Below are 22,885 nucleotides of genomic sequence, written 5' to 3' on the forward strand. Positions count from 1 at the left end.
TCCGCAATAACCCTTCCAGACTCCAAACCTGTTTATCCAGACTCCCATTTCCGTTCCCTCTATCGCATTCTCCTCCCCACCCCCGCCCTCCCTCCTACCGATGAGTTTCATTCTCGGGTCTTTATCTCACTCCTTCCATCTCTACTCTAAAGTTTGGCAGTAACTGTCAACCTGAGGGCTTTTAGCTACAAATTGCAATTATGCGGCGAACAGAACTGACTCAGCCCGGACCCAGGCGGCTTTGGGCAGGACCCTACCCTGCGTCAGGCTCAGACTCCCCCGTCGAGGCCAGCAGCCGCTACTCCCCTCCCCGCCCCGGGGGAGGCTGTGCCGGCGCTAGTGTCAGCCCGGGAGGAGGAAACCAGCGGCGGGTTTCCCAGCCTAGTGTGGCCGTCGAAAAATCCGCTGCCTCTGCTGGAAATCGGTACTAAGCCGTTAGGCCGGCGCCTGCACCGCACGTCGGGGCCGCAGCCAGGAGGTCCTGCGCGTCTCATCATGTAGCTAATCGAGTCGAAAAGTTTCTGTAAGGGCCGCACCCGGCATCAGATGGTAACACTGATTGAACAAGAGATTAGCACAATAGATCTCTAACCGAGAGGAAGCGTTGCTTTTCACGCTAAGCGCCGTAATTAATGGTATGAATCAATTAATTTGACTTTTATTGTATGGAAGGAAAAAAGCGCAACAAATGGAACCGGCAGCTGAGAGTTGTTCACTCCTCCCCCCACCCCCATTCCCTAGGGAGGCTCCAAGGAGACAGTAGGGAAGGGAACCGATGGATCAGGCCGGGCCGTAGCAGAGGGAGGGTGAGAGGCAGCGACCAGCAGTGTGCAGGGAGTCCAGAGAGCCAGGCGGCACAATCGAAATTAGGCTCATTTGGAGGCTACTTCAAGACGGCCCGCGAGGGCAGCCCTGGAGCCCCTGCCATCCCGCGCGCGCACACACGGACTGGCCCTCGCGGGCTGGGCCACCAAGGCCGCGCAGTGGGGCCGGCAGATACCGTGCCGCGCGCAGGCCTTTCGGGCTGGGCAACGCAAGCAGAGCAAAAGGAGTTTCTAATTGTGTAAACAGCCTCCCCTTCCCGCTTCTGACCTTCCTTTGGATCGCTCAGGCAGTTGTAGCCGCGGCCTCTGCAGCCCAGAGCGGTGGGCAGCCAGCTCACAGTTCGGTTTCTTGAAAGGCTGTCTAGACGGCGTTTTTACACGTCTGGAGCCTGGGAGACCCAAGGCTGTGCCGCTGCGCAAATGAACTCTGAGATGCGTTTTAGGGCCAGGTGCAACCAGGGCTCATTTAGATACAGGAAAACCTTGGAGATTACCCGGCGTCTCACTGCCCCCAGCCCCAACCAGGAGCACCCCGAGGAGTCAGTGGCTGACCGGCTAGTGTTATACCGGAGGTTAACGTCGATCCGTGTCACAATGCCTCTAATGAAGCCAGATTACAGATTTGTTTATTGAGTTAATTTTGGGGGTGTGTCTAAGCCAGGGAAAGAGGATTGGTGGTGAGGAGACCCAGACTGGAGAAATCAGAAGCACCAGTGTCCAGCGGGAACTAAATCAGCCTCCCATAGACTTCTATAAATATTTCACCGATTATCTCCTCTCGGACCTTGTCCCCGGTGAAGCCAGCGCTCCCCTCCCCAGGTCTCAGCGTACAGACTGGGCTTGGCGTGCCCGCCACACCGGCAGGCGTTTGAGATCTGCAGCTACACGGCCTAAATTCCCAGGCAGCTCGTCTGGGATTCACCCGGACAGGAACACATTGAAGATGTGAGGTCCAGGCGCCCCAGCCATGCACCTGGGCTCTATCCCCCCGTCCCACTGAAATTCCCAGTCTTTCCTACCATCAGCGACTTCCCTGGCCAAGTAAACTCCTGTGCCCGACCACACATCTCGCCGCCTCCAGCACTCGCTCTGCCTCTGGTTTCTGCGGAAGTTGTATCTCGGGGAGTCTGTCTACGTCTTAAAAGGAGAAAATTCGCGTTAGTTAGCAGGAACGCAGAGCCAGGCCGGCCAGTCCCGGGTTCCCCAGAGGCCGTACCCACCGCGCCTCCTTCACTCCCCGCGCGGTTCTCCAGCCGTCCCCGCACAGACGCGGCGTCTGACCCAGAGGCCTCAGGCCTGTCCGTGGCTGCCCTAGACTTACCCAGGCCGCCGCCAATCCCAGCTCCTTCGCCAAAGCCTCATTTCCGACTTTTTCATATGCTAAGTCGTTTAACAACTCAAAGCTGCCTGTTATGGCTTCTTTATTTATAGGTTTCCTGTTATTTTACGTCGTTTTTATTTGCTCGGCAACTATTCTAATAGATTAATCAATAGCCATTTTCTGACCTTGGGGAACCCCAGCGGATGCTTGTTGCGGCCCCGCGAAAAAATATATATCCAGAAAAAGACACCGGCGTCTAGCCGGGAAAACGAAGGCAGGACCCGAGTGGTTTGGTTTGGGGAAAGGAGGGAGACGCCTCAGCAGGTGTCTTCCCTGGAATGAAGACTGAAGACGGAGAAGGGTCTGAGGTCTAATTAGCAAGTGGGAGCTCGGAGCGCCGCTCTTACTCTTTAAAGGTAAAACAAACAAAAAATGAACAGCGACCACTAAGTTTTTCTTTTTTAAAATACGGGATGGGACTCTGTTCTGTGTTGCCCAGTCGCTGTCTAAGGAATGTTGGCAAAGGGGAAGAGAGGGGGCAGGGGGGCAGGGGAGGCAGGGTCCGGTCCGGCGGCGCTCCCAGGCCCCAGCGCTCGTTCGCGCCCACGCGGCTGCCCACCCATCCACATTCCCACCCACTCACTCCCTGGACCCCTGAGCCCCGCTGCAGCCTGGGCGGGAGCCTCGGGACCGGCCGGACAGCCCTCGGGGCCTGCGGGATGCTGGAGCGCGGTGCGGTGCTGAGTTGCGCGTCCCTCGTCCCTTTGTTGACAATTCCCTGAACCAACTTGAGTTTGGCCGGTTCCACCGCGGCCTGACGTCACGCGCGGTCACGTGGCCCCGCCCCCCACTGGATCTTTAAGTAGAAAGTAATCTATCAGGCCAGGGCTTCAAACGGGACTTTGGGCTACCGGGGCCTCGGCGTCCCTGACACCCCCCGCCCCCGCGCCCTCCCGAGCTGCTCGGCGCGCAGCGTCCCGCGCCCGCCAGGACCGCTCCTGCGCCACGCGCCCGGGCTGGAGGCCGAGCAGGCGGGCAAAGTGACGGGGTGCGGCGCGGAGAGGCCGCCGGGGCCAGGAGCGGCCACCAGCGCCCAGGACAGAGCGCCAGCGACGGCAGGAGTTCGCGGAGCGCGGCCGCGGGGGGCGGACGGCGGCGCCCTCGCCGCAAGATGCGGGGCCGCCGGGTGTGAGCCGAGCCGGGCGCGCCCCGAGCCACCTGCGGCCCCCTGTCCCGTCCCTGCCCCCCCAACTCTCGGGGGTGCCCAGATCCGCTTCCCCCGGCTCCGCGGCAGCCCCGACCGCCCCATCTCCCGCTGCCCCCTCCCTGTCGCCGCCACCGACCCCGAGGAGGGATGACCCTGTCCGGCGGCGGCAGCGCCAGCGATATGTCCGGCCAGACGGTGCTGACGGCCGAGGACGTGGACATCGATGTGGTGGGTGAGGGCGACGACGGGCTGGAGGAGAAGGACAGCGACGCGGGCGGCGAGAGCCCCGCGGGGCCGCCGGAGCTGCGCCTGGACGAGGCGGACGAGGTGGCCCCGCCGGCGGCGCCCCGTCCCGGGCAACCCCAGCCGCCCCACCAGCAGCCCCTGGCGCTGCCCAAGGAGGCGGCCGGGGCCGGGCCGGGGGCCGAGGCGGGCGCTCCGGAGGCCGACGGCTGCAAGGGCGGCGTCGGCGGCGAGGAGGCCGGCGGGCCGGGCGCGGGCGGCGGGGCGGCGGGCGGCCTGGCCCCCAGCAAGCCCAAGAACAGCCTGGTGAAGCCGCCCTACTCGTACATCGCGCTCATCACCATGGCCATCCTGCAGAGCCCGCAGAAGAAGCTGACGCTGAGCGGCATCTGCGAGTTCATCAGCAACCGCTTCCCCTACTACCGCGAGAAGTTCCCGGCCTGGCAGAACAGCATCCGCCACAACCTCTCGCTCAACGACTGCTTCGTCAAGATCCCCCGCGAGCCGGGCAACCCGGGCAAGGGCAACTACTGGACGCTGGACCCGCAGTCCGAGGACATGTTCGACAACGGCAGCTTCCTGCGGCGCCGGAAGCGCTTCAAGCGCCACCAGCAGGAGCACCTGCGCGAGCAGACGGCGCTCATGATGCAGAGCTTCGGCGCCTACAGCCTGGCGGCGGCGGCCGGGCCCTACGGCCGCCCCTACGGCCTGCACCCCGCGGCCGCGGCCGGCGCCTACTCGCACCCGGCGGCCGCCGCCGCCGCCGCCGCCGCCGCCGCCGCCGCCGCGCTCCAGTACCCGTACGCGCTGCCGCCCCCGGTGCTGCCGCCCGCCGTGCCGCTGCTGCCCTCGGGCGAGCTGGGCCGCAAGGGGGCCGCCTTCGGCTCGCAGCTCGGCCCCGGCCTGCAGCTGCAGCTCAACAGCCTGGGCGCCGCCGCGGCCGCGGCGGGCACGGCGGGGGCCTCGGGCAGCAGCGCCGCCGCGTCGCTCATCAAGTCGGAGCCGAGCGCGCGGCCGTCGTTCAGCATCGAGAACATCATCGGCGGGGGCCCCGCGGCTCCCGGGGGCGCGGCGGGGGGCGCCGGAGGGGGCGGGGGCGGGGGCACCGCGCAGTCCTTCCTGCGGCCGCCTGGGACCGTGCAGTCGGCGGCGCTCATGGCCACGCACCAGCCGCTGTCGCTGAGCCGGACGACCGCCACCATCGCGCCCATCCTGAGCGTGCCGCTCTCGGGACAGTTCCTGCAGCCCGCGGCCGCCGCCGCCGCCGCCGCCGCCGTGCAAGCCAAGTGGCCCGCGCAATAGGGACGCGCGGGTGGCGGGGACCCTGAACCCGGCGGTGGCCTGGGGAGCGGCGGCTGCACTTGCAGGCTGCGCGCCCCGCCCGGGTCCCGGTCCCCCCCCAGTCCGGACTCTGCCTCTCTCCCGTGTCCCCTCTCTAGACCCCCAACACCTCCTTCCGCGGCCTCCCCCTCTCTCGCGCACCTGAGGTGGCCCAGCAAACTCATCGCGCGCCCGCCAGGAATAGCTTTCCGTACAGGTAAAACCGAATTTTCCAGAAATGCACCCCGACGGCGCCTGCTTTCAGTACAGTGAGGATGGGAGGAAAATCCTTTGTACATATTTGTATAAAAATTATTGACTTTCCTTTTGGGGTTTTTATTTTTTTAAGAAAAAAAAATTCAGTAGATTTAGAGTTCTGAACTTTCATTTTTTTTGAAGGTTCACTCTCCGCAGTTTTATCTGAGAGAAGAATGTATAGAGACGTGGGCAGATTTTAAATATAAAAGAATTTTCAAAAGACGAAAAATGTCATTCTATTATAAAAGTCTGTTTATATATGAATGGATATATATGGTATTCTAAATGTTATTCCATCGTGTTGTACACAGCTTTGTAAATAAATTTTTAAAATGCTCAGCTTAGTGTTTTAATTAGGTGTCTGAAGTAAATGGCAAGATTTTTAAATGGTATTTGCATTTTATTTCCCCCCCAATCAAGGAATTTCAAGTAAAGACCTTTTTACACGTTTCTAATTTATAATTTTAAGTGTAAAAAAATTTTAATTGGAGAACAGAAAAAATATTTCTAATATAAACTATTAATGTTTTTCTTTTAGTTTTCACCAAAAAATCAGGACATGGGCGATAATCTAACGTAATTCATATCAACCAATTACATTTAAATCACCAGACATTTCTGTAGATTAAGTAAGCTGTCGTTTTTTTAAAACACCTAAACAACAGCAGTCTTTTGAGTTTATTTAAAGAGACCAAACTACTAGCTTCCACAAAGAAAACTTCCCAGATAAGAAAGCCCCTGCTCCATTTCAATTATCCTTTCAAAAGTAAGTAAATTTCCATCATCTTTTCACCATTTGAATCTTAGATTTTTGAAATTATTTCTTTTAATCCCTTCAATGAAAGAACCAAATCCAGTTGTGATTTTTAAAATTTTATGTTATGGTGACATTTTAAATTTTGCAATGGGATCGCATTATCAATATCAGCCTGATTTATTTTCTTAATATTTTCAAATAAGAGACTACTTTTGTATGGCAATAATCAATCCACAACATAATTGGGGTTTCCAAAGATTTCTGTAGGTGCTTCGCCTCCCTCCAACCCAAAGCCTTTCTGGGAGCCAAGGAATGGTGGTGGCCTTAATATCCTTTTAAAAACAGGGGCACATCACCTCTTTCCATTTCTCTTTACCTTGGGCTAGGGTGGTGTGAAATGCGAGATTGTAGGGCGGGAATGGGGAAGGTCCTCACAGATTATTTTTAATGTGCATTTCAGCTGTTTCAGTCTTTAAAAAAATATTAAAGTAGAAATGAAACATCTTGACGCAGGAGGCCGGTTCCCGCCACCATCAGCAGATCCTCAAACGGCATCAATTCTAATTATTTTGTAATTAATTTAGCTGTTAGAATGACTTGTGTGAGATCGCTTTTTAAAGCTGGAGCGGGTAGCAGCGGTGCTGTCAGCTCGGCCCTGAGAGCGTCCTGTATGTGAAACCGGCGTTGGCGTCCACCTGCCTAGCTGGTGGTGGAGTCGCCTCTCCACCGCGCATCCGAGCTGCTGTCTCGGCAGCCACCGTGGGTAGGGGGTGTCTTGAAAAGAGACTTCCTTGCAAATACTGAATCTTTTCCCAGTAAACATTATTGTGTCCTGAGTAAACTTTCCTTGGGGATCAGGATCCTAAAATACAATAAGCTGCCTGGGGTGAGATTGTTTAACTTGATCAACCACTGCCGAGCGCGCAGCCGTAACCTTCCCCGAGAATATATTACGCACCACACGGTCTCCGGGCGGGCCCTTCTAATCTTCTTTTACAAGAAAAACGAAACGGATCTAAATCTGTTTGTGTGTTGCAGCTATAAAAGTAACAAGTTGTTTCACAGTTGTGTCTGGCTAATCGGTTTTTACACAAACAGCAAATGGTACATGGTTTGTGCAAACACATAGAGGTTATTTCTAAATTTAGCCGACACCCCCCTGGGAAAAGGGAAAGGCTGGGCTTCTTGAATTCACTTTTAGCTTCAAGAAGCTGCTGATCCAAGGCTTCTAAATGACACTGGATAACAGGGGCCTCATTCCATCTCTGATCCTTTGTTACTTATAAAATTACTCGCTCATATTTCCGCGCATAGCAGCAATACCGGCCGAGCCTGCGCCCGCAGCCGGACACTCAGCCAGAGGATTCTCAGGGCTTTTTCCAGCGATTCATTAGGCGGCGGAGTGCAGAGGACAACTTTCCTTTCAGCCGCTTCTTACCCTTGAACCACAGCCTGGACATGGCCCCATCCTTTGTCTTGGAGGGCAGGAGACGGGCAGACCCAGACCCCCAACCGCCCAGGGGCTGTTTAAAGTCCTAGCAGACCTCTGGCCTGTTCGTAGCACCCTCAAAAGCTCTTTCTGTTTTAAGTTTTTTCAGCTACGAAGGTTTGGAGCAGAAGGGGAAATGTAAATATCGTAGATAATGATCGCAACCACTTAGCGGTGGGCGGGTGGAGAGGGGGCGCTGGATTCCTGCGTTTGATGTCCAGGAACGTGGGCACCTGCCACCCAGGGCCCTAGGGCTGCTCTCACCTCCAGATTTAAAGGCAACAGGATTGGTATTTGCAATACTTTGTATTGCAATTAAAGAACTAAAAGAAAGGGGTCAGATTTATTTACAACAGGGAAGCAGGTTGATTTTTATAGGGAAGATGTTAGCTTTTTTGCTGCACACAAATTTAGACATTTTCCACTTTCTCTGACACTCATTTCTAGGAAATTAGTCCAGGCTCGAGGCCCGTGGCCTCTCAGGCGTTCTCAGGATGGAGTTCCTCTGTGGGCACCTGGCACCCAGGCGCTCGGGAACCCAGAGCGGATGTGGCTGTGCAGGGAAATTCGAGCCAGGAGAGCAACGCCCAGCGGAGCTCGCGCTGCGATGGCAGACGCGGCCTGCAGGGGGCGACAAACAGACGGAAACTTGGGGTTGGCCTCGGGTCCAGCTCTCGCCCTGGGCGGCCCAGCCTTCCCTCCCAGGTCTGAGCCTGCTGTCACCCTCGCTCATCAGGGCCCGGGACACTGGGGTCGCCTCTAGAACCTCGGAGAATTTGCTTTTCTCAGCCTGTCTACTGGAAGGCACGGATCCTAAAGATTGGGAGGCAATAAAGTTTAGTGATAAGGAAACATTGACCTGGAAGCAATTAAGAATCATATTTGAGGTTATTTATTTTAAATGGTTTATAGGAAGCGTCTGTGTGTGGGGGGGGAGGTTAACTGCTTCAGGAGAAACTATCCTGAAGACTGTGTGAACTGGAAGAAAGCTGGTCCCAGGCCCAGGTGTCCAGCGCGCTGCAGGTGGGCAGTGAAGGGAGGGGTTCGGAAGGGCCCAGTGGGGGGTGTTTCAGGACAGGAAGAAGTGGGGTGAGCAGGGCCTTGGGGAAGGTGTTGGATTCAAGCATTTCTTAAGTGAACTTTGGACAAATTGTTACATTTCTTTTGGAATCTTCCCATTTCCTTGACTCTACCATGATAATTGCGTCTGACTGATGCCTGGGCTTGCAGAATTGGGTGAGCATCAGTGAAAAGTATTTTATAAGCTATAAAGACCTGAGGACATGTGAAGAGTTGGGTTAAAAAAATACCTCTGGACAGAGAAACAGCTCTGTTCCAAGCACCAGCACTGTTTGACTTGGTTTAGAACCGCCTGATTTGGGGGTGTGAAAATGAGTCTTCCCAAGGAGGGTAGTAGAATCGCCCTTGGCTGGCTGGAAAGATGGAGTCAAAGCGAAGCTGGTCAGGGGTTTTTCAAAAAATAGAGCCTCCTCAAAGGAAGAGCAGAGAGAGGGAAGGAGGGAGGGGAGGACCGCCTTGCTGTGTGCCACACCTTTGGGGGGCAAGACACGATTGTAAGAAGGACTTTACCTAACAAATGCAATCAGTGTAACCTGTTTTCTTGTACCCTCAATAAATCCCCAACAATAAAAAAAAAGAAGAAAAAAACAAAAAAAAAAAAACAGAGCCTTCTCCGAGTCTAGAGTTCTTCGACCAGGCGGAGAAGGCTGCGGTGTCCACCCACACTGCCAGCCGGTCTCCAGCTCCCAGGCCGGCGTTTGTCTTTCTGGCTGAGCTTTTGACGTTGCGGTTTTCCCCTCCGTTTCCATTATCCGGGCAAGTGGAGAGACCTGAGCCCTCGGCTGACAGACGCCCACTAGGGCAAAACGTGGCCGCACAGGCGGATGAAGGAGCCGCAGATTCCAAACCCGAGAGGAAGACCACGGTGGGCGAGGTACCCCGGGAGCCGCTCCCTCCCCCCTTTCTCTCTTAGGAATGTACAAGCCATTCTTTGCTCCCTGGGGTGCGCAGAACAAAAATCGAAAAGAAATGTAAAAACAGCCAGGATGTCTTAAGAAAGCATAATCATCTCATTTTTATTTCACCCAGGAGGTGTCTTACATTAGCATTTTCCTAAATGAAGAATTAAATTAGTCCTCTCCCCCATGTTAACATAAAACTCGTACCTAAAGTTCTTTTCCAGAGGACTCGGCGCTGATGCGCACAGCTCCGCGGCGCGGTGGGGGAGGAGGGGTCACCGTCTTTCCCTGGCTGAAGTCCTGGGGCGCTGAATTCCGGACGCTTCCCCGGGGGTCGGCGAGAATTTCGGCGTTAGAAGGAGCCTTGGGGAGCCACCTCCCCTCTTTTACGTAGGCTCCCCCAGAAGGTCCCGTGACTTACCCAAAGCCACCAGGAAGACAGTCAGAGGAGGAAAAGGTGCCCTTTACCCAAGAGGAACGCGTCCATTGAGGAAAGGAAAACAGGAATGTTGGGAAGAGCGGAGAGAAGGGAAAAGACACCAGGCGCTGGCCCCGGGGACGCGGTTCCGAGCAGAGGCTGCCCTGGATCCTGGGGCCTCCCGCGGCCTAGGCGGCCAGCTCGGCGCCGGCGGGTTTGCGGGGATCGACGGCCCCGCGTCCTCCTCGCTTCGTGGTTTGGGAGGGAGAGAAGAGCTGCAGGCGCGAAACTCCCCGCGCCCAGCCGTGTAGTCGGCGGGTCCCCAGAGGCGTTCCTCTCCCCAGCCCGGCCGGCGGGACTCAGCTCCCGGTGCCTGGAGGGGCGGGCGGGAGACGCGGATGCGCGTTAATTGGGGAGGACCTGGGCCTGCCAGGGCTTCGCCGCGGAGGGGTGCGCGCTACGGCGCTAGGAAGTGGACTGCCCGCCCAGCCGGTCCCACGGCTGTCCGGAGGCTCGGGACAAAAAATAGATTCCCGGGGAGTGAACTTGGGCGGCCCCAGCCTGGGACCCCTAGGGGCAAACGCGGCCAGGCTGGGGGATGGACCTCAGGGCCCCGCGCACCCCTGGAGACGTGTCCTCTCTGCCCGCGGGGCCGCAGTCGCTCCTGCTCATGGGGACTCGGCCTTTGGAATTCTCCTTCCCGGTGTCTGGCTGCCGTGCGCCTCTTAATGAAGAGGGGAGCCTCGGTTCTTCTCCCTTCTCCCCTCCCACTCAACGGACGGTAAGCGGGACCCGGTTCTCTCCCCAAGAGCCCTTGTCACCTTTCCTGCGAGCGCGCGCGTGCCGGGGTTTCTGGGGAGATCTGCGGTCAGCGCTAGAGCAACCTTAAACCCCAAATTTTCTCTTTGCTCTCAGGCTCCACTTGGGAGGTAACACCCCCTCCGGGAAGCCCTCCGGGAACCCCAAGCTGGGTCAGCGGCTCCTCGCATGAGCCATTGTTACCATCAATGCCCTCCGAGCTCCTGGGGGGTCCTTCCTGCCCCGCGCTGCTGACCACAAAGCAGGCGACCCACGGCAGCCTCGACCATGAGGGCGGGGCTGGGGGGCTTTGAAGGACTTTGAACTTTGCACTTGAAGGCCGTTAATGGATCAAATCCAGACTTTCTCCAGAGCTTTGGGGTCTGTTTTCTTCCCATTCCTTTTCTTCATTTCCCTTTTTTTGTAACAAATGCTTTTATAAACACTCTGTTAATGTTTTAAATGAATGAATTTAAAAAGCATTTATTAGAGGTCTAAAAAGTAGAGGACTCTTCAACTGTTGTACTATAATTCAATTTTCTGGCTTTTTTTTTTTTTTTTACCTTTGTGAAATTAGTGAAAATTTCTCCCAGCCTGAAATAGCCAGCTGCTTGTTCAGTTTTTCCAATGTTAGAGGAACCACCACCTCACAAACAATCCATTACTCTTAGGGGTATTTTTATATTCTATAATTATAGAATAGTATTTAATTCTATAATTATAATATTAGAATAATTAGAATAATATTCTATAATTTTCTATATATTCTATTATCTATAATTTTCTGTTATTCTATAATTTATAGAATATAACATATTCTATAATTATTCTATTATATTCTATAATTTTCTATTATAGAACCTTTTCATTTACTTCTTTACTACTTAGTAAAGAATATCGAATATAGCTGGATGTGGTGGGTGCCTGCAGTTCCAGCTACTGCGGAGGCTGAGGCAAGAGGATCACTCAAGCCCAAGAGTTTGAGGTTGCTGTGAGCTGTGATGCCACGCACTCTACCAACAGCAACAGAGCAAGACTCTGTCTCAAAACAAACAAAAAAGTGAATTTGAGAGTCATTTGCTCAGATTTTCATATTAAAGATGTGTTGTGTTTCTACTTAGAGACCCAAGGGATCCACTGCAATTTGGCTTCCACTTTAAAACTACTGTTTATGGGGAAACATGAGGAAAAGCTAACGCTTTGAGAAAGCATCAGGATTCTGTGTTCAGCACACACGTTCTGAGATGGCCTGGCCCTTGCTTTGAGACCTCACTGAGGGTTGGGTTCAGACTGCAAGGGTGATAACAGTCTTGTGGAATGGTTGTTAGAATTTAGTGTTCTTGCTTTTTAACCAGATAAAACCCATTTTTAAAAAGTGAAATTATTTTTCTCTTCCACTGCTGTGTTCTGTAACATAAAAGTTATCTCTTACCTATCAGTCATCTAAACCACTCACCACATAAAACTAGGAAGTTAGATGTCTTCTCTGAAAGAGTCGTGTAAATTCTAGTATTTACTATAGATAAACAGAAAGGAGAATCCCATTGTCTTTTGTATTATACATTTAATACAATTTTTGCAAATTTATTACCACTTGTGTGTTTCTCATTGATTTACTCTTTAGCTTCTTTCTTTGCTATTACAGATTATACTATGTACTGGCAACCATCTCTCAAATTCTATCAACTTGAAAATAAATATTGGTTATATAAGAGCAAGGTGGTATCAAGATCAGCACAAATCAATCACAACCACTGTGAAACATCTGCTTTATTGATGGTACTTCAACAGCATCGCCTTTGCGCAGGCAAAGGAATTATGAATTGATGATAAAGTTGTTCTTATTGCTGGAGGGAATTGAGAACAATCATTAATAGATTGGAGGAAAAGGTGAGACTAATTCCTAGTCCTGACATTGAACTTGGAAGCCCATGTAAAGACCACTGTTGAAAAGTTAGCTGAGGCTTGGCGCCTGGGGCTCAAGCAGCTAAGGTGCCAGCCACATACACCTGAGCCAGCGGGTTCGAATCTAGCCCGGGCCCGTCAAACAACAATGACAGCTGCAACCAAAAAATAGCTGGTGTTTTAATAGATGCCTATAGTCCCAGCTACTTGGGAGGCAAAGGCAGGAGAATCGCTTAAGCCCAAGAGTTGGAGGTTGCTGTGAGCTGTGATGCCACAGCACTCTACCTGGGGTGACAGCTTGAGGCTCTGTCTCAAAACAAAAAAAAAAAAGAAAAGTTAGCTGAGAAAAAGAAAGGAGTTATAGCATAATAACTATCACTTCAAAATTTTATCATTTTGAATAACTATTAAAGAATTCAGAGTTTTCATAAACCTTGATTTTACTTTTGTCTTGATTTAAAACATCTGTCCTTCTGACATATTTGTCATTCAAACCTCCAGCAGTCTGAATTCTCCTTTACTCTGATATGGATACTATGTACTGTAGTCCAGAGTAGGGAACCAAATCATTGCTTTCTATATCACCCGTGAGGCCCAGGGGATCACTTGGAGAAGTCCCACAGGAGATTGTGAGCAAATCCACCTTCAACTGTGGGAGTCCTTATTCTAGTGCAATGTAGTCAATATACATATGTAAAATATTATGTTTCTTTCTGTTGCTTTAAACTATCCTTACATTGAGTGAGATGAAGTTTGAGAAGCACAGTATTAGTTGAAAGAGGGAACACTTGTAACTTGAGAGATGTCTACATTGTGTTTTCCAAATGTATTCCCTTGGTAGGGAGGGTTTCTTATTAAAAGACACAGAATGATATTCTGGAAAAAGCACAGGCTTTGGGTTTGATAATCCTAGGGTCGAATCCTGGCTTTGCAATTTCCTAACTGTGTGACCTTGAACAAAGTTACTCAGCCTCTCTGAGCCCAGTTTTCTTACCTGCACAGTGGGGGTCGTAACATGGAGATTCACCACGACGCATTCAGAGCGCTCAGACAGGGCAGCTGTTACTGCACAGTCACTCTGCTTCATGGTGGTCAAATTTTCACGAGGCAACCTTTATTTTTTTCTCTGATATAGACCAAATAGTTGTCACACTTCATATTTTAAAATGAAGTTGCTGAGACCACAGTCCCTTCTATCTGTTTGAGCTAGGTATTACTTTTGTGTTCCCACAACCTAACAAATGTGAAACAATTTACTGGGTAGTGCAGCTTGGTAAATCACGTTTTCACTTTCAGGGTATTTTTCAGTCTTGTGGATGAGAGGTCTTGACAATGGTCATTAAAGATATGATAGCATTTTCACAAGAACAAGGACATATGCCTTATGTCTCTTTGCCGAGCTCTGGTTTAGGTGGACTAATTTTAAGGTTTTTCTAGGTTGACACTAAGATTTCACTAGAAGTCACTGTCTGCTTAGATTGGATCTGATTAGGTAAATGCCTAATTTTGAGCTCATAAAACCACCTCAGTGACATGATCTGGTTAACGGGAGGAGGTGATGTATCCTTAAAGAAAGATGGTATAGAAGTCAGATGATTTGGGTTTGCTAGCTATTGACTTAGATTATTATAATCTAGTGGAGACTTATATATCTGTTTAACTTACTCCAATTAAACCAACATCATTTAAAAGATAATGAGGAGAGAGGGAGAGAGAATGAAAAACCATTTAAATATGAAGCTATGCAGAAGTTGTCCGTTTTCATAGTTAATGTCAGTTCCCTTGTGCCTTTCATAGTGTGGGTAGCTCACTGCCAAAAAGTGGGGGGGGGGTTTGTTTTGAGACAGAATCTTACTTTGTCACCCTGGGTAGAGTGCCATTGCATCATAGCTCACAGCAACCTCAAACTCTTGTACTCAAGCAATTCTCTCTTGCCTCAGCCTCCCAAGTAGCTGGGACTATAGGTTCCCATCACAATGCCCAGCTATTTTTAGAGACAGGATCTCGCTCTTGTTCAGGCTGGTCTCAAACCTGTGAGCTCAGGCAATTCACCCACCTCAGCCTCTCAGAGTGCTGTGATTACAGGCATCAGCCACCATACCGGGCCCCTGGTGATGTTTTTTTCTTTATTTTGGGGGGGGACAGAGTCTCATTCTGTCACCCTGGATAAAGTGCAGTGGCATCATAGCTCACAGAAAGCTCTGAAACTTTTGGGCTCAAGCAATCCTCCTGCCTCAGCCTCCCAAGTAGCTGGGACTATAGGCGCCTGTCAAAACACCTAGCTAGTTCTTTCTTCTTTTTTTTTTTTTTAGAGACTCTGTCTTACTTTGTCGCTCTTGGTAGAGTGCGGTGGCATCACAGCTCACAGCAAGCTCCAGCTCTTGGGCTTAGGTGATTCTCTTGCCTCAGCCTCCCAAGTAGCTGGGAACACAGGTGCCTGCCACAACGCTCGGCTATTTTTTGTTGCAGTTTGGCCAGCGCTGGCTTTGAACCCTCCACCCTCCACATGTGGGGCTGGCGCCCTACTCACTGAGCCACAGGTGCTACCCACGGCTAGTTTTTTCTATTTTTAGTAGAGCAGGGTCTTGCTCTTGCTCAGGCAGGTCTTGAACTCTTGAGCCCAAGCAATCCACCCACCTTTGCCATCCAGAGTGCTAAGATTACAGACTGTGCCTGGCCTTAAAAATGGTATTTAGATACACTGCCCTTATATTTTGTAAACATAGCTCTAAATGCAAGTCAGCTATTACATTTAGGGCTCAACCAAACAAAAACCTGGCTAGTAGATTAATAGAGAGATGGTATGCTTGTATACTATACTATAAGGGCAAGTTTAAGGGCTTTTGTAGCTAATTTTATTACATCTGATTTTTTTTGCCTTACACGTTACTTTAGAATTTAACTCCGGCACAAGATGCAATTTTCATTGTAATATCTGCCTTTGCAGGGTTGTTTTGGGGATCAAATGATACATGTTTAATTGCTGTGCAAAATTCAGAGCACTTTGAAATGTAAAACGTTTCTGTCCTCTGCAGAGGACTTGGTCAGGAATCCACTTAAATGGTTTTATTTATTTGTTTTGTGTTTGCATACAGAAAGTGAATTGTAGCTAAATACAGAAAAACAACCATGATGATGATGATGGGAGCTGAGGAGATTAATTGACCACTTAGCACACTCCGGGAAATGTGCTCAGTGCTCTAAATGGATTATCTCAGTTATATACTGCTTTGTGAAGAGTTTTTCTTTTAGATTTTCTGTCCTCCAGGCCCTTTTGGAGGTACTTCAATTTTAAATATTATATATGCTTTCTGGAAAGCCTCCAAATCACAGTTCTGTGTGTGTGTGTGTGTGTGACTACTATTTTCTCATTCTTGTTGCAGTGTTTTTGTTTTTGTTTTTGTTTTGTGGCTGGGGCTGGGTTTGAACCTGCCACCCCTGGCATATGGGGCCAGCCAGCGTCCTTACTCCTTGAGCCACAGGTGCCGCTGAGTCCTATTTTCTTATTCGTATAGAGTTGAACTACTGAGTGCGAGGTAAGGAAATACTTATTTCCTACTTAACATGTTTCCATGGGGAGGAATTTTATTTTTTTTTTTGAGACATAGTCTCACTTTGTTGCCCCCGGTAGAGTGCTGTGTTGTCACAGCTCACAGCAGCCTCCAACTTCTAGGGCTGAAGCGATTCTCTTGCCTCAGCCTCCCAAGTAGCTGGGAGCTGCCTGCCACAACGCCCAGCTATTTTTGTTGTCGTCGTTGTCCTTGTTTAGCAGGCCGGGCCGAGTTTGAACCTGCCAGCCCTGGTGTGTGTGGCCAGCGCCATAACCACTGAGCTACGGGTGCTGAGCCCGTGGGGAGGGATTTTCATTAGAAAAATGTGTGAGCTTCTTCCTTTTAGTCCCTCCTTAACTGAGGGAAGGAGGGTGACTTGTCTGGCGGATGAGTTTGGAAGAAGGAGTTAGGCATTTGTGGGCTTGCTACCCCTGTGCATTTGAGACTTGCCTGCTTGCAGACGGGATGTATTCTGACTTCACTTTCCACCATTCTGTGACCTTAGCCGACATGCTTTGTATTTGTGTGTGAATGAGGTCTGTACCTGTTGAGTGTTACCTGTGGTGGGGCGCGTAAGTCTAGTCCAGAGACTATTAGGAAATCAACTTGGCTGTATGTCCTACAACTTAGCTTTCACCAGAAATAAAGCTAACACTTTTTAATTGCTAACTGCTGTGTCTACTTCTCAATTGGTTTTGAATTTAGACAGTAAATAGAAGGGCTAGGAATTAACTATAACAAGAGGCAGTATAAGGAAGTGATTAAGAGCCCTGGCATGGAAATGAGACCGCCTGATTTCAGTCCTGGTTCTATCACTTAGCTGTGTTGCCTTGTGTAAGATGCTTAACCTTTCTGTGCCTTAGTTTCCTTATCTTTCTTTCTTTCTTTATTTTTGAGACAGAGTGCCAAGGCATCACAGCTCACAGCAACCTCAAACTCGTGGGCTTACACGATTCTCTTGCTTCAGCCTCCAGAGTAGCTGGGACTACAGGCACCCACCACAACGCCCGGCTATTTTTTTTGTTGTGATTGTCATTGTTGTTTAGCAGGCCTAGGCTGGGTTCGAACCCACCAGCTTTAGTGTATATGGCTGGTGCCTTAACTACTGAGCTACAGACACCAAGATGAGTTACCTTATCTTTAAAACAGGGACAATATTGGTAAGAGGTTGTTACAGGAGTAAGTTAATTAATACAGGCAGACTGTTTTTTTTTATTGTTAAATCATAGCTGTGTACATTAGTGCAATCAAGGGGTACAATGTGCTGGTTTCATATACAATCTGAAATATTCTCATCAAACTGTTCAACGTAGCCTTCATGGTATTTTCTTGGTTATTGTATGTAGACATTTGTATTCTGCCTTTAGTAAGTTTTGCCTGTACCCATTCTAAGATGCACTGTAGGTGTGGCCCCACCCATTACCCTCCCTCCACCCTAACCTCCCCCCTCCCTTCCCCTTCCTTGGCCCTTTCCTCATAGTCTTGTGCTATAGTTGGGTTATAGCCTTCATGCGAAAGCTATAATTTAGCTTCCTAGTAGAGCTGAGTACATTGGATACTTTTTCTTCCATTCCTAAGATACTTTGCTAAGAAGAATATGTTCCAGCTCTCTCTATCCATGTAAACATGAAAGAGGTAAAGTCTCCATCTTTCTTTAAGGCTGCATAATATTCCATGGTATACATGTACCACAATTTGCTAGTCCATTCGTGGGTCAATGGGCACTTGGGCTTCTTCCATGACTTAGCAATTATGAATTGGGCTGCAATAAACATTCTGGTACAGATGTCTTTGTTATATTGTGATTTTTGGTCTTCTGGGTATAAACCGAGTAAAGGAATTATAGGATCGAATGGCAGGTCTATTTTTAGGTCTCTAAGTATTCTCCAAACATCCTTAATTTGCTTGACTGTAGCAACCATTTCATTATATATATCAAAACATACCATACACATTTAGTATATATAATGAAAATAAAATAATGGGTCACAAAAGAAAATAATAGTAAAGGAAATCGTGCAAAAAAATCAAACAAACAAAACTAGAAAAACACCCCAGAGAAATCTCTTGCCCCTGCCACCTTGGGAAGTGACCATGAGAAGACGTCCCTCTGTGAGGAAGTGGGTCCTCACCCACACCCAGTCTGCGGTGCCTTGTCTCCCAGCATCCAGAGCTGTAACAAGTGAATTTCTGTCCTTTGTAAACCACCCAGTCTATGGCGTTGTCTCATAGCAGCCCCAACAGACCAAGTCACCCCCTTTAGACATGTTGACTCATGGATTATTAGCACAGTCTACCTCTGCCAAATACAGTAGGTTAGTCTTTTTTCTCCCATCTTGCCACGACCAGCAGAAATGAGACTGACCGTGATAATGCTTTAGGACTCTTTTTAGGCCAGTCTACTGTGATCACCCTTATGTCAGAATCTCATAGCAATGCAGTAGTTAAATGTATGTATGCTGTCCTATGTCGCTGGATGCTGGATAGTTAGACTTTTTTTTTTTGAGACAGAGTCTCACTATGTTGCCTTGATAGAGTGCTATGGTGTCACAGCTCACAGCAATCTCAAATTCTTGAACTTAAGCGATTCTCTTGCCTCAGCCTCCCAAGTAGCTGGGAATACAGGTGCCCGCCACAAGACCTGGTGACTTGCTTGTTGTTGTTGTTGCCATTGTTGTTTAGCAGGTCCTGGGCCAGGTTCAAACCTGCTGCCTCTGTGTATGTGGCTAGCACCCTAACCACTGAGCAACAGGTGCCGAGCCCAGTGTAAACTTTTTTTTTTTTTTTTTTTTGTAGAGACGAGTCTTACTTTGTCACCCTCGGTAGAGTGCCATGGTGTCACAGCTCACAGTAACCTCCAACTCCTGAGCTTAGGTGATTCTCTTGCCTCAGCCTCCTAAGTAGCTGGGATTACAGGCATCTGCCACAACACCTGGCTATTTTTTTGTTGTAGTTTGGCTGGGGCCAGGTTTGAACCCGCCACCCTGGGTATATGGGGCCAGCGCCCTACCCACTGAGCTACAGGCGTTGCCCATGTGTAGACATTTTTAAAAAGAGAGGCAATGCAGGGCACAGTGGCTACACCTGTAATCTTAGCACTCTGGGAGGCCAAGGAGGGTGGATTGCCAGAGCTCACAGGTTCGAGACCAGCCTGAGCCAGAGCAAAACCTTGTCTCTAAAAATAGCCCAGCACTGGGCGGCGCCTGTGGCTCAGTCGGTAGGGCGCGGGCCCCATATACCGAGGGTGGCGGATTCAAACCCGGCCCCGGCTGAATGAACTGCAACAAAAAATAGCCGGGCGTTGTGGCGGGCGCCTGTAGTCCCAGCTACTCGGGAGGCTGAGGCAGGAGAATCGCTTGAACCCAGGAGTTGGAGGTTGCTGTGAGCTGTGTGATGCCATGGCCCTCTACCGAGGGTGATAAAGTGAGACTCTGTCTCTATAAAAAAAAAAAAAAAAAAAGCTTAAAAATAGCCCAGCACTGTGGTGGGCAGCTACAGTCCCAGCTAATTGGGAGGCTGAGGCAAGAGTGTCGCTTAAGCCCAGGAGTTTGAGGTTTCTGTGAGCTGTGACCCTACAGCACTCTAACCAGAGCAACAGCTTGAGACTCTGTCTCAAAAAATAAAAAAAGAGGCAAATATGTTGCAGTAATATTTGGGATGAGTGTTCAACATTTTATTAAGGAAAATCTCAGATACAGAAAAGATGAATGGAACTTGTTACAAGTACGTACATACTCACCACCCTACTATTAGGACTTTAATCCACTTTATTAAACAATTGACCCATCCATTTATCCTTTGATCCATCCATCAGCCCATCACTTTTCTGATGCATGTCAAAGTAGAGTGTCACAGTAAAATTCTGAAACGCTAACATTTGATTCCTTCCTTTGAATTTCCTGTGATCCTTCTATTTTCTTTTCAGAAGCAAAGGAGGTTTGGCATCGTGGACAGGATCTGGACCCCGACTGCTGGGCTTGAAATCCAGCCCTGCCACCTCCTAGCCATGTGACGCCTACAACATTACTGTGACTTGGAGTCCTCAGCTGTGACAAGAGGATAAAAGTATCTGCCTCAGGAAGTTGTTGTGAAACTAAATGAGGTGGTACATGTAAAAGCGCTTGTAATAATGCTTGGCCCACAGACACTTGGGAAGTCTATTTGCTGCAGGCATTTTATACACGTATGTATTAACTCATTTGATCACCCACAACCCCATGGGGTAATCCCGTTATTGTAAAATATAATGAGTATAAACTATTATCATTTGTTATAGCAGAAATTCACAAAGAAAAGAGTCTGCTTAGTTTTTGAATTTTAAAACAGACATTTCTCTTTTTTTTTTTGTTTTTTTTGAGACAGAGTCTCAAGCTGTCACCTTGGGCAGAGTGCCGTGGTGTCCCAACTCACAGCGACCTCAAACTCTTGGGCTTGAGTGATTCTCTTGTCTCCCAAGTAGCTGGGACTACAGGCATGGGCCACAGCACCCAGCTATTTTTTGTTGTTGTTGTTGCAGTTGTCATTGTTGTTGTTATTTGGGGGGGTTGTTTGTTTGTTTGGTTTGGGGTTTTTTTTGCAGTTTTCGGCCAGGGCCGGGTTTGAACCCACCACCGCTGGTATATGGGGCCGGCGCCCTACCCCTTTGAGCCATAGGCGCCGCCCCTGTCATTGTTGTTTTTTAGCTGGCCCAGGCCAGGTTCGAACCCGTCAGCCTCAGTGTATGTGGCCAGTGCCCTACTCACTGAGCTACAGGCACAGCCAATTTTTTTTTTTTTTTTTTGTAGAGACAGAGTCTCACTGTACCGCCCTCGGTAGAGTGCCGTGGCGTCACACGGCTCACAGCAACCTCTAACTCTTGGGCTTACACGATTCTCTTGCCTCAGCCTCCCGAGCAGCTGGGACTACAGGCACAGCCAATTTTTTAATTTTGTTTTTTTGTTGAGACAGAGTCTCACTTTGTCGCCCTTGGTAAAGTGCCATGGGTCATAGTTCACAGCAACCTCAAACTCCTGGGCTCAAGCAATCCTCTTTTTCTTTTTTTTTAAACTTAATTTTTTTAACTTAATTTTTATTAAATCATAACTGTATACCTTTATGGGATACATATGTGATGATTTGGTATACACTGTGAACTGCTTAAGTCAAACTAACATAACCATCACCTCACTTACTCATTTTTGTGGTATGACATTTATACTCTTAGTTGTTTAGAAATGTACCCTTACATTGTGCACATTAGGCAAGAGAGCCCACCAAATACCCTCTCCTCTCCCCACAAGAGATCCTCTTGCCTCAGCCTCCCAAGTAGCTGGGACTATAGATGCCCCACCACAACACCCAGCTAATTTTTAGAGACAGGGTCTTGTTCTTGCTCAGGCTGGTCTTGAACTTCTGAACTCAGGAATTCACCTGCCTCGGCCTCCCAGAGTGCTAAGATTACAGGTGTAAGCCACTGCGCCCAGCAGAAAAACAGACATTTTGAAGTTTATGGCAAAGAGGCTAGGCATGGTGGCTCATGGTGAGTCTGAGGTGAGAGGATCACTTCGGGCCAGGAATTTGATGCCAGTCTGAGCAACATAGTAAGATCCTATGTCTACAAAAAATAGAAACATTAGCTGGGTGTGCTGTTGTGCACCTGTGGTCTCAACTACTTAGGGGGCTGAGGCAGGAGGATCAATTGAGCCCAGGAGTTTGGAGTTGCAGTGAACTAAGATGATACTGCTGCACTCTGGTCAGGCATCACCACCACCACCCCCAAGCCCCATGTTTGGAAGAGTTTAGTTGATTCTAGTTCCAGAACAGACAGAAATTAAAATTCTCTGGAACAGAAGACTGACAGTCTCAGGCAAATTTAGGACATTTGGTCACCCTACTTCTGTTTCCAATTATACTTGGATATTTACAAAATAAATTTAGTAATGTTAGGCTGTATTGAGAATTAAGTCTTCTACCAGTAAATGCAAGGCTTGGCAATTTCTGATCATCCCCACTATATACAACATAAATAGCCGGAACTCCCAAAACTTTTAGGAGGAGTTGCTGTAATTGCTGACTTGACTGTAATTTTCAATTGTTCCTATTTTTTTTTATTATTAAATCATAGCCATGTACATTAGTGCAATTGCCTGTACCCATTCTAAGATGCACCATAGATGTGGCCCCACCCAATACCTTCCCTCCACCAAAACCTCCCCCCTCCCTTCCCCTTCCTTGGCCCTTTCCCCATAGTCTTGTGCTATAGTTGGGTTATAGTGTTCATGTGAAAGCTATAATTTAGCTTCATAGTAGGGCTGAGTACATTGGATACTTTTTCTTCCATTCCTGAGATACTTTGCTAAGAAGAGTATGTTCCAGCTCCATCCATGTAAACATGAAAGAGGTAAAGTCTCCATCTTTCTTTAAGGCTGCATAATATTCCATTGTATACGTGTACCACAATTTGCTAGTCCATTCGTGGGTCGATGGGCACTTGGGCTTCTTCCATGACTTAGCAATTATGAATTGGGCTGCAATAAACATTCTGGTACAGATGTCTTTGTTATATTGTGACTTTTGGTCTTCTGGGTATAAACCTAGTAAAGGAATTATAGGATCGAATGGCAGGTCTATTTTTAGGTTTCTAAGTATTCTCCAAACATTCTTCCAGAAGGAACGTATTAGTGTGCATTCCCACCAGCGGTGTAGAAGTGTGCCCTTTTCTCCACATCCACGCCAACATCTCTGGTTTTGGGATTTTGTTATGTGGGCTACTCTTACCGGGGTTAGGTGATATCTCAGAGTAGTTTTGATTTGCATTTCTCTGATGATTAAGGATG

At 49.3% G+C, this 22,885-nt stretch overlaps 1 protein-coding gene across 1 annotated transcript; it reads left to right on the plus strand.

Moving 5' to 3' along the window:
* Positions 1-3,033: 3,033 nt before the first annotated feature.
* FOXD3 (forkhead box D3) lies at positions 3,034-5,509 on the plus strand. Its single transcript, XM_053576705.1, has one exon. It carries the CDS (start codon positions 3,500-3,502, stop codon positions 4,895-4,897), a length of 1,398 nt encoding a protein of 465 aa, XP_053432680.1. The 5' UTR covers positions 3,034-3,499; the 3' UTR covers positions 4,898-5,509.
* The last annotated feature ends 17,376 nt before the right edge of the window (positions 5,510-22,885 follow it).

This window comes from Nycticebus coucang, chromosome 22, assembly GCF_027406575.1.
Source record: "Nycticebus coucang isolate mNycCou1 chromosome 22, mNycCou1.pri, whole genome shotgun sequence".
Lineage (NCBI taxonomy): Eukaryota > Metazoa > Chordata > Mammalia > Primates > Lorisidae > Nycticebus > Nycticebus coucang.